Here is a 15,440-nt window from a genome sequence, read left to right as displayed (position 1 = left end):
TGATGCCATCAGTGAGGGATATTTTGAGAGAATAGCCTTGCTGCAATACCTTAGCAACCAAGCAACAGCTCTGCACAGTGATGTTCTGCAGCCGAGCAGATGACTTACTGCATTAGGTGTGCTGTATAAATATCAGTGGAACACAGACTGGTCTACAGATGTCTTTTTAATCAGAAGAAATCACTTAGAAATTTGTACAAGCATACAAAATGATTACAGATAATAAGAAAAAATTGAGAGGTATATGTGTAGCTTTCCCTTTTTTAGATCTATTAGAATCCCTTTGATCACTGTCAGAACCCCTTCATATGGTTTAAAAATGATCCCTCGTGTTTTATTCTTCTGTAAAAATGGCCGCTCCTCCCCCTGGCCTTGTTACGAACAGGCTCTGCTGTACCAGAGCAGCTCTTCGAGCATCAGGCGTGTAGTACTGCTCCTTCACTGTCCGGAGAAAAGAATCCATCCTTTCAGTGGGTACCATGGAAACCGTGCAGCCTCCCCATCCAGCGCCTGTTAACCTAGAGCCCACGGCACCGGCCTGCCTGTGAGAGCAGAGTGAGAGAGTTCAAATACAATAAAGGCAAAAGTTTCAGGATATGGTTATAAATACAGTCATGTAAAAAACTGGGTATGTCTGTTCAAATGACAATTGAGTTTTGTTGATTTACTAGGTTTCAACTTTTTTCTAAGTGATTAAATCCTCTACATGTCCTCTTGATAACATGAGTATGTCATGTCATATCCAATTAAAAAGGGAAATAGGTATACATAAAAAAAACGTTATAGAGATAGACCTGTCATATTGTGAGCTTTGGACAGATGAATTTGCCCTGATTTGACAGCACTTTCTTTGACAGCAAGACTTTTCATTTTGCACACCTTCCATGACAATCAGAAATGTCTGGTCTCTTTCTGATGATTGATGCTGTACTTTAGGATTAACTGCACTAACAGCTACATGTAGGTCCTGTGATGACATTTAAGGGTAGTAGGAGTCTTCTTCATGCATCTTGTGGTCTGTTATTGGGCTGAACTCGCCATGTAAGCAGTTACTTCACTTTTCAGTTTTTAATTATATTTAGAATCATGAAATCTGATTTCTGATTGTTCTGAGATCTTTTTAAACCCCTTCCCAGAATCATCTGCATCTTCACTCTTTTTTCTGAAGGCCTCTTTGGATCTGGCCATATTCCCACATATTCCCACTAATTCTCTGATTATCTGCATCTGATGTGCTGCTCCTGGTGCTATTTTACACAGGGAGGTGTCCTAACTTTTTGCACTCAAAGGAAAACTTTTTTTCTTTGAATTATAATTTGCAAATTAATTTAAAAAAAACATTAATTTTCTTTTTCTCTTCTGTATGTATTTAGTTATATTGCTTCCACCTATCATTTTTGTTCAAATATATATGTCCATAAGTTTAAATATGTTAAAAGGGGTGTCCCCCCTCGTTTTTTTTCACAACTATATAAATAGGCTTTCCCTGAATCATAAAATTGCTTATAGCCCAATGTACCCTCTGATGCAACACGTCTTTTCATATCAATTTCCAGTACAACATAAGGGAAATGCTCCATTAATTTGCTAATGTGAAAGATGTGTTTTTCTCACTCACAGACAAATGTCCACCAGCTGGTCCAGCTCTGGGCAGCTACACTCATACAAGTCTCTGCAGCTAGTGTGGCTCTGGTTCATTAGATTGCCCAGCTGCAGGACAGCACCATCAGGAGATGAGTCACACACAGCCTTGAACTGCAGCACACGGTCAGCCTCACTGTACACATGCCTGGCTCGCTGGTACAGTCTGAAGTGGGTCACTGAGGTGAAAAGGAAACAGGTATTTAAGTATAACGTAATATAATTGAACCCAATATCTTACAGTGGGAGAATCTGAAGGTCTGGATTCATGAGGACAGGTTAAGCTTAATTCTATCATCTTTCTTCTGATATTCTTTAGCTGACACATGGCCTGCATATGAGATTATGACTATGAGGAATGACTGTGTGCTTCTATGTGCCATCACCATGCTGAGTGTTAGCACTGAGGATGTTTTTGCTGAGCTGCTCAGTGGTTATTCCTAGAATCTTGCAGATTTCCTCTCTGCTGTAGGGCTCAGGGTGCAGGACTTCCTCTACCAAATCCAGCATCTTTTCCAGACTCAAACCCAGCGCTCTCTGCAAATCCCCCAGCTTCTGAAGGCTGCTCCACTCCAGGCCTCTGGCCTTAGCCAACACCTGTAAAGAGCAGACAACTGCTTAACTCATTTATAAATACTACAACACATTTTTACACTCCTATATATTAGCATCATTAAGGGCACACTACAGACAATTCACCTACATCCAGCATTTCTGATGACTGATTCATCAGTAATGTTATCATATTCATACACAGTATAAAAGCAGTGATGTTTACAGCATCTGGCTGATGTTCTTATCCAGGGCAGCTTACAGGGGAATCATGTCACAAAGGTCGATTTAGAGAATTTAAAGTTAATTAAGAGTCCTGACCAAGGATGTACATTAGCGTACCCGTCTGCCACAAGGAGGACAACAATGTTATTCACTATGCTAAACCATTTACAACTGTAAGTTGTGGCAAGTGTTTATTAAATCAAAAGCAGTAACATCTAAATGTATACACAGCTCTGTGTATACACAGCTCTGAAAAAATAAGAAACCACTTAAAAATTATGAGTCTCTTTGACTTTACCAAATTGAAAACCTCTGGAATATAAATCAAGAGAAAGATGGATGATCACAAGTCATCAAACCAAGCTGAACTGCTTAAATTGTTGCACCAGGAGTGGCATAAAGTTATCCAAAAGCAGTGTGTAAGACTGGTGGAGGAGGACATGCCAAGGTGCATGAAAACTGCATGAAAAATGATTAAAAACCAGGGTTATTCCACCAAATATTGATTTGGTGGAATATTGATGAATATAAACTTGTTTTCCTCCAAATTACAATATGTTTATTTGGAATTTGGGAGAAATGTTTGTAGTTTACAAAATAAAACAACAATGTTCATATATCTATAAATAGCAAAATCAGAAAAACTGATTTAGAAACTGAAGTGGTCACTGAATTCTTTTACAGAGCTGTACAAATATAAATGTTACATTGTGACTGGTGTATATGAGCATGTTAGCTTAACCGTGCATATAGTGTTTTATAGGCCATTTATTGTGGTTGTGTTAAGCAAGCACAAAAAGTAACTGTCCAAAACAGACCAAAATACCAACAATGCCAGACCTCAGCCCTGCAGCCCTGGAGCCCTGGAGGACCACAACCCTGCAAATTTTTGATGTGAATAATGTTCTAATTAGCAAAGGTCTTCCAAACTGATTTCAGAACACTGAAAGTGGGAAAGCATTTTAAGCTGGGGGGTCATGACCAGGTGTTTCACTATCTAAGAAACATAATGCAAATGTTTTCAGCAAAGGCTCTTTACCTTTGTGGCAATGCGACATTCCACTACTCTAATGTTGAAGTGGGAAGAAGCTGCCTTGTTCATCTCCACACAACTGTTAGCAATCACAAAGACTGCGCCTTCAGGAAGTTTCACATCTGTGGCCCGCAGGGGATTGAACTCGATCAGTTTTGCCTTGAGGATTGACAATAGATAATTAAAACAACAGAGAAAAGGTAACAATGTGAAAACAGAACAGAACCTTATACATAAGGGAATGACTGGAGATTTCAGTTTCAGTTGTGGAGCTACAGTTACACAGTGAGTGATAAGAGCTGATGACTCATGCACTGTATGACTCATAGGCATAGCAAGCCGAATGAAATTCATTACCGTTCCTTCTTCAGCCAGAAAAGATATGGACTGATCCATCCCTCCTCCTTCAGTACCAATGTACCTTTCACACTTGGCACATGTTTCAGCAAGCAGTACCTGGCAGACAATGCAAAGGTAGAGAATAGCATTACAGCTTACTGAAGACAGACGAGTGTTTCTACTGCCAGGTAAGTAAAAGTAAGGCTACCTTTAGTGTAATTTGAGTTAAACAAGGAACAAAATGTTCAAATTTATATTTAGAAGATTAACTATATCAGAATCATAGCAGTATCCGCATTAGAGGAAGAATTAATTATGTCAGGTTCATTTTGGACCAATTCACTAAAATATCTGTTTCCTCTTTAATGCTAATCCATAGTCATTGGTATCAACAACATTAGCAGGTATGCACATTAAAACTACTATATATCAGCATCAGCCCCAAACTTCCATTTCTACCATATGCATCCCTAAAAGGGTACTCAAAGCTACACAATGTGACTATATTTTCCTATTAGTATAAAATATCCTTTCAAAATCCTAATCCCTCTCTAGGAAATTGTCCCTATATGTCCCAATGTATCCAGACATCTAATTAGAAAATTCAGTCTTTTTTTAAACTGCAGCTGATGCGGACAATTCTTAGACTGTGTAAATAGTCATCATAATAGACTAAGACACTAAAATCCATGCATTGGAGTAGGAAAAAAAGCACCTTAGCTGTGGGCTGTGAAACAGAATCAGGCTTTTTTGGCAAAGTAGGCTCAAACATACAAGGATTTTTTGTTTGATTACAGTAGCTCACAGTGCAGGATAACTGACAGCATTACACAGTGACAGTTACCCCATCCTAGACACCCACATACACACACACACCTGTAAACCTACATGTGCAGAATTGTATATTACAATAATGTGCTGAGTGCAGCAGCAAAGGACATAGTGCGGAGTAAATTATAAATAGAAAGAACAGAGAAACCACTAAGGAGACACTGTCTCAAGATAAATAAAAGTGCAGTACAAAAGAACAGAGTAAGACAGGATGTCTTGGATACGGATGTGTTTTGGGTGCAACAGCCAAGAGTGTGTAACAGACTGTATCCAGAAATGTGGTGTAGTAACATTTAATAACGGTGAAGCAGTGGAACTGTGTTCTCTGGAGTAATGGAGCTTTATTTAACATATGATGTTGAGATAAATTGGAGTGTTGAGTGTTGTATGATCCGGAACATTTTCTCTAAGGCCACGTTACTATTGCTTTTGTGGCTGAATGCATTGAGATACATAGAATACTACTCAAATATCTCACATAAAGGATTTACCAAAGAGACAATGTTATTTCTGCAGCAAATGGGAACAAACTACATATTAATACCCTAGAGTCTGGAAGAAACAGTGGATGAGCAGGTGTCTACAAACTCACAGGCATATCATGTAATACTGTACGTTTGCCAGATATTACTTAAGCCTTTCAGGCACAAAAAGTAGTCCAAATAAATTTAAAACATTGTGACAGTCCTACATTAAAGTAATCCAGATAAATATTTCTCTAAATACTTTGTACTTTTTTCCTATTGTTGTCCAACACTGATATGTCCTAACTGAAGAAATGGATGGAGGATAATTTACTTTAGAAATGGTCTTCTGATTGGCTTCCATTGTGACCAGACCAGCACAGCACACCAAGGCACTGGAGCTAGACAGCCCTGAGCTAGCAGGAATAGTCCCATCCACAACACAGCTGATTCCAGTCATAGAGGACAAACCTAGCTGTTCCTGAAATGGGAAAATAAATATACATTAACAGATTTAATGCTACGTAAATGCACTCTATCTTGTCTAATGTCTTCCTTTTTTTCTCACCTGAACACCTTTAACTCCACATAGAAAATAATAATGCCATTGAGGATTCTCTCTGTCTATGGTGATTTCATTGACAGACACAGTGAAATCCCTGTAATAAAAAACAGTTTAGTGGTGAATGATTAAACAGTGCCATCTTCAGGCCTCAGCCTGATTCTCTAAGACTCACAGCTACACTCACTTGTACTTGGGGTCAGTGTTGGCCAGCTGGATGGTTTGAGAACTGTTTACTGATACAGCAGCAAGAATATTCTGCTCAATGGCCATGGGGAGGACAGCATAGCCACAATAGTCAATGTGTTCCCCTAAACAGTAGAGAAACAAGGTTAGTTTAAAATATAATCAATTACATTACATAGTCCTAGATCATTTAGCACACTAATTATTACCTACCTATTAGATTTACTCTCCCAGGTGCACATGCATAAAACAGAGGAGATTCTTTATATTTTCCATGAAATGCCTCTTTCAGTTTCTGCAGTCTGCAAAAAAAGTAAAGTGAAAATAATTATGCTATTTTAGCATTTTCATTACATATTTTTGTATCTTGATAACAATATGAGCATGTTGTGGATGTTGTTCAACTGAGCACAGAGCATCTGTAAGTTTCATTAAAACAGAGTTGCCATTTCACTGTATTGCAATATAATTAAATGTTAAACAAAAATCACTGTACACTGTGCATTCAGATTATCAACAAACTGTTCTTTAATCTTAATTATTTCAAATACTTTTTCTGACACATCCAGAAACTAAGGAGTCTTTTTCAGGAGACATTTTTTGTCCTCTTTTTAACAGTAATTTTCACAATAATGTTTTTTTGTCTTTGAACAAAAACTATAATACAATACTTCCCCAGTTCTAGGTATGATAAATTAATTACAATAATCTGTACACCTTTAAAGTAGGGCTGGATAATATGGCAAAAATCTATATCAAAATATATGTCTTAATTGTGGTCGATACAATACAATTCTGATATCGATATGAAAAGTATAAAAGCCACCGTCCTTGGTGTATGCAATCACGCCCTGATAGAGCTGGGCAGTATGGTAAAATTATTAAATCACAAAATTTAGAGACATTTTCACAAGACACAGCATTTATAATATTTTCACATGCAGACAAAATTCATCAGCAGAGGTAAATTCTGCTTTTCAAATGCACCTGTTTGATGCATAGTACAGTGATTCTTATTACATTTTTGATGCACAGATACAATTGTATTTTACCCTCACTGTAATGAAATGTACAGTTGAGTCAGTGTTCTTTAAGTACTGATGATATCCTTGATATAGTTATTGACAATGCGATAAGAACAAAATGATAAAATATTGATATATTGTCCAGCTCTACTTTAAAGAATTACTGATTTATTAAAACAAAAACATGAAAATGATGAAAAGGACAAGGTTACATGGGTCGAAAAAAATGTGACAGCGTGAATGAGGTAAGAAAGTTAAGTAATTCAGTTAGACATTTCCTTAATAATGTAAAAATATGCAGTTGTGCTTTTATGAGAACATTTATTGAATTTGCAATACAAAGTTTCAGATTTTAAGAGCTCATAACAAGAACCTGTATTGTGTTTCTTAATTGTCATGTAGCTGAATGTGTATAACTATATATTATTTTTTACATATGTGACTAACACATTGGATATATTTGTTATAATTGCTGTACAATTACAATATGTCTAACAGTGTGAGTCAAAAGATCGTGAGAAGTATCGTATATCGTAATATTTTCCACATTGCCCAACTTTATACAGGCTAAGTAAATAAATAATACAATTTAAGGCTACAGGTCGTATGAAAGCTGAGCAGCTGTTACAAATGTAAACTTTATGGGTGGGATAATCATAGTTGGTTCCTCGTGATTATCGTTAATAACCATCTTAACAATTTTACAGGAAGATCAAACCTAACAAAAAACATAAATCAGTTACCTCTCGTTGGCACTGAGCAGCACTTTAATCTTTGGTGGATTTACAGCCATGGTTGTGGAGTTATTAGAGTGGGCACAGGGAGAGCAGAACCCTCAAACTGCAGAAGTTCATCAGCTGACAATCACACCAGCAATATTCTGCACCAGCAACACGGAAGAGGGAAATCTCTCTCATTCAGAGCACAGGCTGGAAACAGCAGCACAGAGCCTGTAGAGAGGAGAACACACACTTAATAATCATCTGTTCCAGGATAGCCCACCAGAGGCGCTCCCGGGGAAGCCCAAAATGAATGTGTTCATATGGAACAATTAAGCAAAATAATGATTTAGAAATGTTTGATAATTTTTATACTGGAAAAATGTCTAATTTCATCAACACATAACAATATAATATATTTAATCAAAAAGAGTCCATGGTGAAATGCGTCACAAATGATTTAAAAGCTGTTCCTTAAAGAACTATGTCCTTTACTTTAACTCATGCAGTCCCTAAATGACATATACTGAACATCCTGAGAGCATCACAGGACGGTGTCTGAATTTCTGTTTGTTCATCTCATCTTATTTGCAGAATGTAGGTGTACTGGATCAGTGCTGGAGAGAAAATATTATTATTGTTATGGTGGTCTCTAGTATGAATAAATGGGCGGAAAAGAAAGATATCATTTTACTCATGAATATTCATGACAAAAGTATTACCTCTGATTGGCTAACAGCACTGTGACACTTGGTCACAAGATAGGGGAGACTGAGCCATAAATCCTAATTTACGGGTTAAAGTCAGTCCGGGGTCTTTAACCGATTCACTTGTTTTTCTATCTATTTCCTTTTATCGGCTAATGCAGGCAGTGGGGGCAGAAGAACAGGTTCACGTGCAGCAGGCATGTACAATTCAGCATGACCTACTGTATTTCAAAAAGAGACTAAATTAACTAAATGCTTTCTAGAGAGATCGCACCTTAAAACAATTCAAATGATGTAATAAAATGTTTTACATCCCATATAAATAGTTCTGACACAATATCTAGAACATTTTTAAATAAACTTTTATAGACATTTATGTTACATCAGGTTTTTCACCCTGTAATATAATTACAGTTGTGTGCCCTTTATATTACAATATGAAAAAAATATGAATGAGCTGTTAATTTAACAGATTTAATTTTAGATTTTGTATCATTACATTACATTACATAGCATGAAGTGATTTAATTTCGTTATGTTTTGTCATAAAATTTTCAGAAAAAGAAAGTGTTTTATTTTTGGCAAGATTTACCTCCCATAGCAACAGAGAACATAGAGTTCGTTTTTTAGGGGTATTAGGGGTATTGTATCAGTATTCTGAAATGTGTCTGGCTAATAAAAAACAATGCTAACATCTTTACTGCCTAAAATCCGCGTGTTGTAGAAAAGCAGAAATGTAATTTTTCTTTGAAATTTCTAAAACTAAATGAACGTCACGTGCCAGCAGTTAATTGCTATTTTTAATTTGAGTGTTTAGCTGTTTAGCTCCATTTGCCTTCATTCATTGAGGACTCCCTCGCGGGCTCCCTCTATCGTTCTTCAGTCGTTTTCTGATAAGTAATGGGGAAATAGAGAGTGTGTGGGTAGGCTCTCTATAAACCGGCACTGGGCACGTTACGCTGGCTGTCTATCCTGTTGAGGAGCTCCTCTGTACACAGATCTGGGGTCAGATCCGTCTCCCCACACCGCCGCATCAGGTACTCGGAGGGGCGGCGCGCGGCTGATCCGGGATCGGTGTGAGCAGGCCGCTGACTGCAGCGCTCAGCGGGATTATTTTGAGCCGCGGAGGACGCTGGGAGTGTTTCGGCCCTGTTCCCCGGTCAAAATGTCTGACATGGAGGATGATTTCATGTGCGACGATGAAGAAGATTATGACCTGGTAAAGCTGGAGTGTTTGACTAGCTGCTGGTGCACGCGCTGCACTATTTATATTTATACTGCTGTGTGTGAATGTGGGCGCTTGGAGCGCTTCAGTTTCAGTGGAATAATAACGTTAGCTAAGTGGCTAGCTAGCAGGTATCCAGGTTAGCTAACCAGCCTTAGCGACGAAACTGCTGCAGATAGCTAGCCTAGCCTATCTTAGCTTAGCTTAGCTGTCTGGCTAATGTTTGGTAGCCTTATAACAGCTGCCTAGTAGGATAGCTAACGTTAACTAGCTTGTGTGTATTTAGACTCTATAATAATCAAACCTTATAACATAAATTACCCCTGTTTTATGACCCACACCACTTTTGACATTGTCTTTCTTTGCTTAAATAACTTACAGTCTGGTTAAGAAAGCTAGCTTCGCTTAGTTTTGCTCTCTTTGTCAGACTGCTTGCTCCTCACTGACCGCTTTCACTGCTTTCTAATCTAAAAACTGAATATATGGCCACTGTAGCCTTATACCTGCTGTTGTTGGCTGCCTAGCTGTCAGTGATTTATTCTCTGACTGACTTTCAGTCAGTGTAAACTGACCCAACATTAGGCAGCTAGCTAGCTTAGCTTAGCTAGGGTAAGCTGTGCACCGTAGCCAGAACTGTAGTTAGCTAACGTCAGAGGACCACGGCCAGTGCAACAGCATAACAGTATTGGGCTATCAATTCACTGGGTTTATAGTTAGATAAGCAATCTTAGCTAGTCTTTAGATGCACATTTTGTAAATGTTTTTGTTTTATTTAACTTTTGTTTGCTGTAAAATAACTAGAGTAATTTGTTTTGAACCATGGGCTGTCATATTCAGCACATTTAGCTAGTCAGCTAATAAAGTTATGCAAGTGCACTTTGAGAAAGACACTGTTAACCTAAGCATGTTCTGAATATTCTGTTCTGGATCCTCAATGACCATCACAGTGTTCCCTCCTGGGGCACTTCATCAGTTCATCTCTTCTGTTAGTAGCTGGAATAAGGAGCTGTGATTGAATACATAAGTCAGTTGTCCTATACAGTACCAGTCAGAAGTTTGGACGTTCTTCTCTTTCAATGTGTTTTTTCCTTTTATTTTATGAGGTTTGTTTTACATTGCAAATTAAATATTGAAGACTAGTTTAAAGGTTAAAGCTGTACAGGAACATGTGGAATTATCTTGTAAAATAAAAAGTGTTAAACAGTATGTTTTATACTTTAGGTTCATCTAAATAGCCACATTTATTATTTAGCTTTAAGGACAGATCTGCACACTCTTGGTATTTTAATCTCAGTGTCGTTTTTAAGCGTCTTAAAGATTTTCCTTGGGATGTTGAACAATAGTTGCTGCTTTTTGTTCACACTGTGATCCAGGTCATCCCAAATCTCCAACTTAGTTGGGTTTAAGTCAGGGGATTGTTGAGGCCAAAACATTTTTTTACTACATAATTCCATTTGTGCCCATTGATTGGTTTCATGTCTTTTAATATTAATCTACAATCTACAATACATTGAAGAAAGAAAAACACTAAATGTATTTGTTTTGACTGGCACTGTACATTTTAATGAGGGGTCTGGTAGAATTTCATTGTGTCTAGTATGATTGATCTTAAGTTGCAGAGCCAGGTCTGTGGTCATTGCACATGTGGGACTGACAGCACCACCATCCTGTCTCTTCTTTAAAAACACTTTATCCTGTAAGGGATTTTGTCAAGTTGGAATTGAACAGCTCTTGTTTTTATGATATAGAGAGTTTATGGTGCATTAAAAAAGCAGATTTTTTTATAGATGAATGAATGAGTAAAAAGGAATGTCAGGTACCACAGCATAAGGCCTGTGTTGTAGATTAACTGAGTAAGCTAAGTTGTTCATATTTTGTTTGCTTCTCTTTTAGGAATATTCAGAGGACAGTAACTCTGAGCCAAATGTCGACTTGGAGAATCAGTACTACAATTCCAAAGCCCTAAAAGAAGATGATCCAAAAGCAGCCTTGAGCAGCTTTCAGAAGGTACAGCGGCACTGCATTATTTACGTGACATGTTCAGCACATACTGCAAAAGAAAGTATTACATTTATGTGATTTGCCTTGTAGGTGCTGGAGCTTGAGGGAGAAAAAGGAGAATGGGGGTTCAAAGCACTGAAACAGATGATTAAAATCAACTTCAAGCTGGTAAGCAACAGGCAAACTGTCAGAAAATAGGTCAACAGCTTTTCAAATAAGTGAGTTTCTGTATTTAGTTTCTTGTCAAATGTTTTAATATCTGTCTACTAACTTTTTTTTGTTCAGACAAACTTTCCTGAAATGATGAACCGTTACAAACAGCTCCTAACATATATACGAAGTGCTGTCACAAGGAATTACTCTGAAAAATCCATAAACTCCATTCTAGATTACATTTCAACCTCCAAACAGGTATCAATCCACTTTCGGAATATTGTTTAAAATGAAATAGAAGTTCTTGGTCTTGGTTTATTTAGTAACTCTTTTTTCTTTTTATCTTTCTGTTTGCAGATGGATTTACTTCAGGAATTTTATGAGACTACTCTAGAGGCACTAAAAGATGCCAAAAATGACAGACTTTGGTTTAAAACCAATACTAAGGTGGTTATTGCACCATATTTTATGAATGTTATTTGTTAATATTGGTCATGAACAGTGCAGTTTAATTGTTTTGGTGGAATTAAACCATTTTAAGGTGCCAAATATTGTATAGGCATAGCCAATCTGGCTTTAGGTAAAAAATATTCCATATATTCACAGAATATATTATTTTACTTATTTAACTTCATATACTCTCACAAATGTAACTAACAAATATTTATTTCCTGGACTCAGTTGGGGAAGTTGTATCTGGAGAGAGAAGAGTATGGAAAACTTCAGAAAATTCTCAGGCAGTTGCACCAGTCCTGTCAGGTAAAAAAAAAATCAACAGAGTAGTATTTGTTTGAGGTGTATTTGTTTGAGATGTTAATTAATAATGTTTTTATTCCCAATTTTTATTTATTTATTAAATTTTTTTTGAAAGACGGATGATGGGGAAGATGACCTCAAAAAAGGCACACAGCTGTTAGAAATCTATGCTTTAGAAATCCAGATGTACACCGCACAGAAGAACAACAAGAAGCTAAAAGCTCTCTATGAACAGTCTTTACACATCAAATCTGCGATTCCTCATCCCCTCATCATGGGAGTCATCAGAGGTAATTTCCAGACACATTACCAGACTGGAGTGACACCTGTTTTTTTTTTTTTTTTAAACCTTGTGTAAATGTGACGCATTGTTTTTTTTCAGCGCTGTGTAGACATGTAAAATGTAATATTTTCAAAAAAGATTTAAGACACTTCCATATGTGGCCCTAGGTCATATATGTATCTGTTTCTAATATACACGCTAGCTGGATTTTTGCTTGTACATGTGCCTAGTGCTGTTGTTTCTAGTACAGATTTGTATGTACAGATATTAATGAGGCTTGTAATGTAAACTTTGCTATAGACAAGTTCTGATTGCCTTGTTTGTGTGATCTCTTGTAGAATGTGGTGGAAAAATGCACTTAAGGGAGGGAGAATTTGAGAAGGCACACACAGACTTTTTTGAGGCATTCAAAAATTATGATGAATCTGGAAGCCCCAGACGAACCACTTGTTTAAAGTACTTGGTCTTGGCCAACATGCTGATGAAGTCAGGAATAAACCCATTTGATTCTCAAGAGGTAATGCAAAACATAATTTGATTGTTGTTTTGTTGTGGTGGTGTGGTTTGATTAACTAAATTGGTTCTTTCAAAATGTGATCCTATGGCTAGGCAAAACCCTACAAAAATGATCCAGAAATTCTAGCAATGACGAACTTGGTAAGGTAAGGCAACAGCACGTGATACTAACTTTCTACTGAATAGCACAGTGGCCATAGGTCATAACTGTAAATGTATGGCGGCCAGTTTACAAAACATAAATTAAGCCTGAGTGTAAAATCATGCATTCAATCCAACTTTCCTTTCTGCTTTCTTACTGTTTATTTATAGTGCCTACCAGAATAATGACATCACAGAGTTTGAGAAAATCTTGAAGACGAATCACAGTAACATAATGGATGACCCCTTCATCAGGGAGCATATTGAGGGTATGTTTGACCTGCATTTGTTCCGCATGAAACACACATTCTCTCTGTAAGGCCACTTAACTAAATTTATTTATCTTGTTTTTTTTCTTTCAGAGCTGTTACGGAACATACGAACACAAGTGCTCATCAAATTAATTAAGCCTTACACTAGAATACACATACCCTTCATTTCAAAGGTATTTTTTTATTTATTTATTATTAGTTTTTTTTTTTATTATTTCCTATATACTTGTCTTTTGGCAGTTTGCCTTTTGTGTCTTGATGTTTTGTTCTTTATTTTTACAGGAACTGAACATTGATGTTGCGGATGTGGAAAGCTTGCTTGTGCAGTGTATACTAGACAAGTAAGTTGTGTTGTTTTTAAAGAATTGTCAATCAATGTCAATATTAGTCATTAATTTAAAAAACATTTAGAAATTTTAGAAAAAAATATTGTCTATTTTTCAGTAAATTCTTTTACTGTGAACCAAAGTGTGTAAAAAAATGTTAATTTATTCTAACAATATCGAACTGTATCCATCTTTCAGCACAATCAATGGCCGAATTGACCAGGTTAACCAGCTGTTGGAGCTTGATCACCAGAAGAGAGGCGGTGCTCGATACACAGCCCTAGACAAATGGACCAATCAGCTGAATTCTCTCAATCAGGCCATTGTCAGTAAACTGGCTTGATCGGCCACTCAAGATCTCCAAACAGTTATAGTTCACACGGCAGCCAGACGGGTCTGAGGGCTGTCAGTGACACTAACTCCTTTCAGGTCCTGTACCCCCGATCACTGATTGACATGAAGTGTGTGCTTAAACTGGCTAGTTTGTGTTATGCAGCTGCAGATACTTAAGCCCCAACAGCTTTATACATCCTGAACAAAACAGAAATGCCCAAAGGAAATCTGCTCTTCTGAATCTTCTGAAGTCCACTGTAACAATGTTCTTTAGACTGTGGTGGAGTCATCTTGGGAAGTGGAGAAACATTATTTTAATCCCATGTATTGACATTTGGTTATGACAAACATTTTGAAAGGTATATGTTTTACCTTTTTTTGGAGGTGTGAGAATACTCTGTAATAAACTGAAAATGTTTCTGTTGAACACTGTCACAGCCAGCATGTTTTATTTGTTTTGCTGAAAGATCCACTTTTCAAGTTTTAGATAGATGCACAGCAATGCCTGTGAATAAAGTACTGTCATCACTAGAACTCCTCTAGTTTTCACCAGTGCAAAACAGTACAAGGGTGAGTTTCCAAAACACTGACCCTCTTCGGCAATTGAGAGAAAGTGTGAGAATGCGTTCAAGTAATTCAGTTTAATTGATCTACAGTGCTTTTGGTAACCTCACCCCCGATCAGATAAGTTATGCTATGTAAGCTCTATTGTTTCATATTTGAAGAACAAAATAAAAGATGCATTTGTTGCTTCAGAAAATTGATTTATTTTATGTTCTGGATGAAAGCATGATCAGTGTGTTTTGATGTTATATATATATATATATATATATATATATATATATATATATATATATATATATATATATATATATATATATATTATACACATACTAATTAATGTGGTTTAAATGTGTATAGGGAAAAATGAGATGGGAACAGTCACATGGATACTTGTATATACATAAAAAATTATATTTTTTAGCTTAAATTACATTAAGTTTATAATAATTAATTTAATTATTTTGAACTCTTTAAATATTATTTTTTAAAAGTTATATTTTAAGCTCTCGTATGCGTGCTTTGATGTGTGTGATATTGAATTATACGTTTTTTTATTTTATTTTTTAAATGTTGAGATAAACGTTTT

The 15,440-nt window shown here is 36.7% G+C and overlaps 2 protein-coding genes across 2 annotated transcripts; one reads left to right on the top strand and one right to left on the bottom strand.

Moving 5' to 3' along the window:
- Positions 1–148: 148 nt before the first annotated feature.
- Positions 149–7,781, bottom strand: galk2 (galactokinase 2). The gene is made up of 10 exons (XM_007246528.4): positions 7,602–7,781; positions 6,047–6,135; positions 5,835–5,958; positions 5,654–5,744; positions 5,420–5,566; positions 3,809–3,907; positions 3,458–3,610; positions 2,028–2,238; positions 1,619–1,820; positions 149–542 (listed from the first exon to the last, which is right to left on the bottom strand). The coding sequence occupies exons 1-10, from the start codon at positions 7,649–7,651 to the stop codon at positions 335–337; spliced, it is 1,374 nt and encodes a 457-aa protein (XP_007246590.3). The 5' UTR covers positions 7,652–7,781; the 3' UTR covers positions 149–334.
- Positions 7,782–9,387: 1,606 nt separating this feature from the next.
- On the top strand, positions 9,388–15,050 carry cops2 (COP9 signalosome subunit 2). The gene is made up of 13 exons (XM_007246529.4): positions 9,388–9,503; positions 11,403–11,516; positions 11,601–11,678; positions 11,796–11,921; positions 12,021–12,110; positions 12,345–12,422; positions 12,535–12,709; positions 13,041–13,219; positions 13,312–13,364; positions 13,531–13,628; positions 13,722–13,804; positions 13,914–13,972; positions 14,156–15,050. The coding sequence occupies exons 1-13, from the start codon at positions 9,450–9,452 to the stop codon at positions 14,298–14,300; spliced, it is 1,332 nt and encodes a 443-aa protein (XP_007246591.1). The 5' UTR covers positions 9,388–9,449; the 3' UTR covers positions 14,301–15,050.
- The last annotated feature ends 390 nt before the right edge of the window (positions 15,051–15,440 follow it).

This window comes from Astyanax mexicanus, chromosome 2 (assembly GCF_023375975.1).
Source record: "Astyanax mexicanus isolate ESR-SI-001 chromosome 2, AstMex3_surface, whole genome shotgun sequence".
Classification (NCBI taxonomy): Eukaryota; Metazoa; Chordata; class Actinopteri; order Characiformes; family Acestrorhamphidae; genus Astyanax; species Astyanax mexicanus.
Note: the sequence above shows the minus strand (reverse complement) of the source record. Positions and strands in the feature narration are given on the sequence as shown.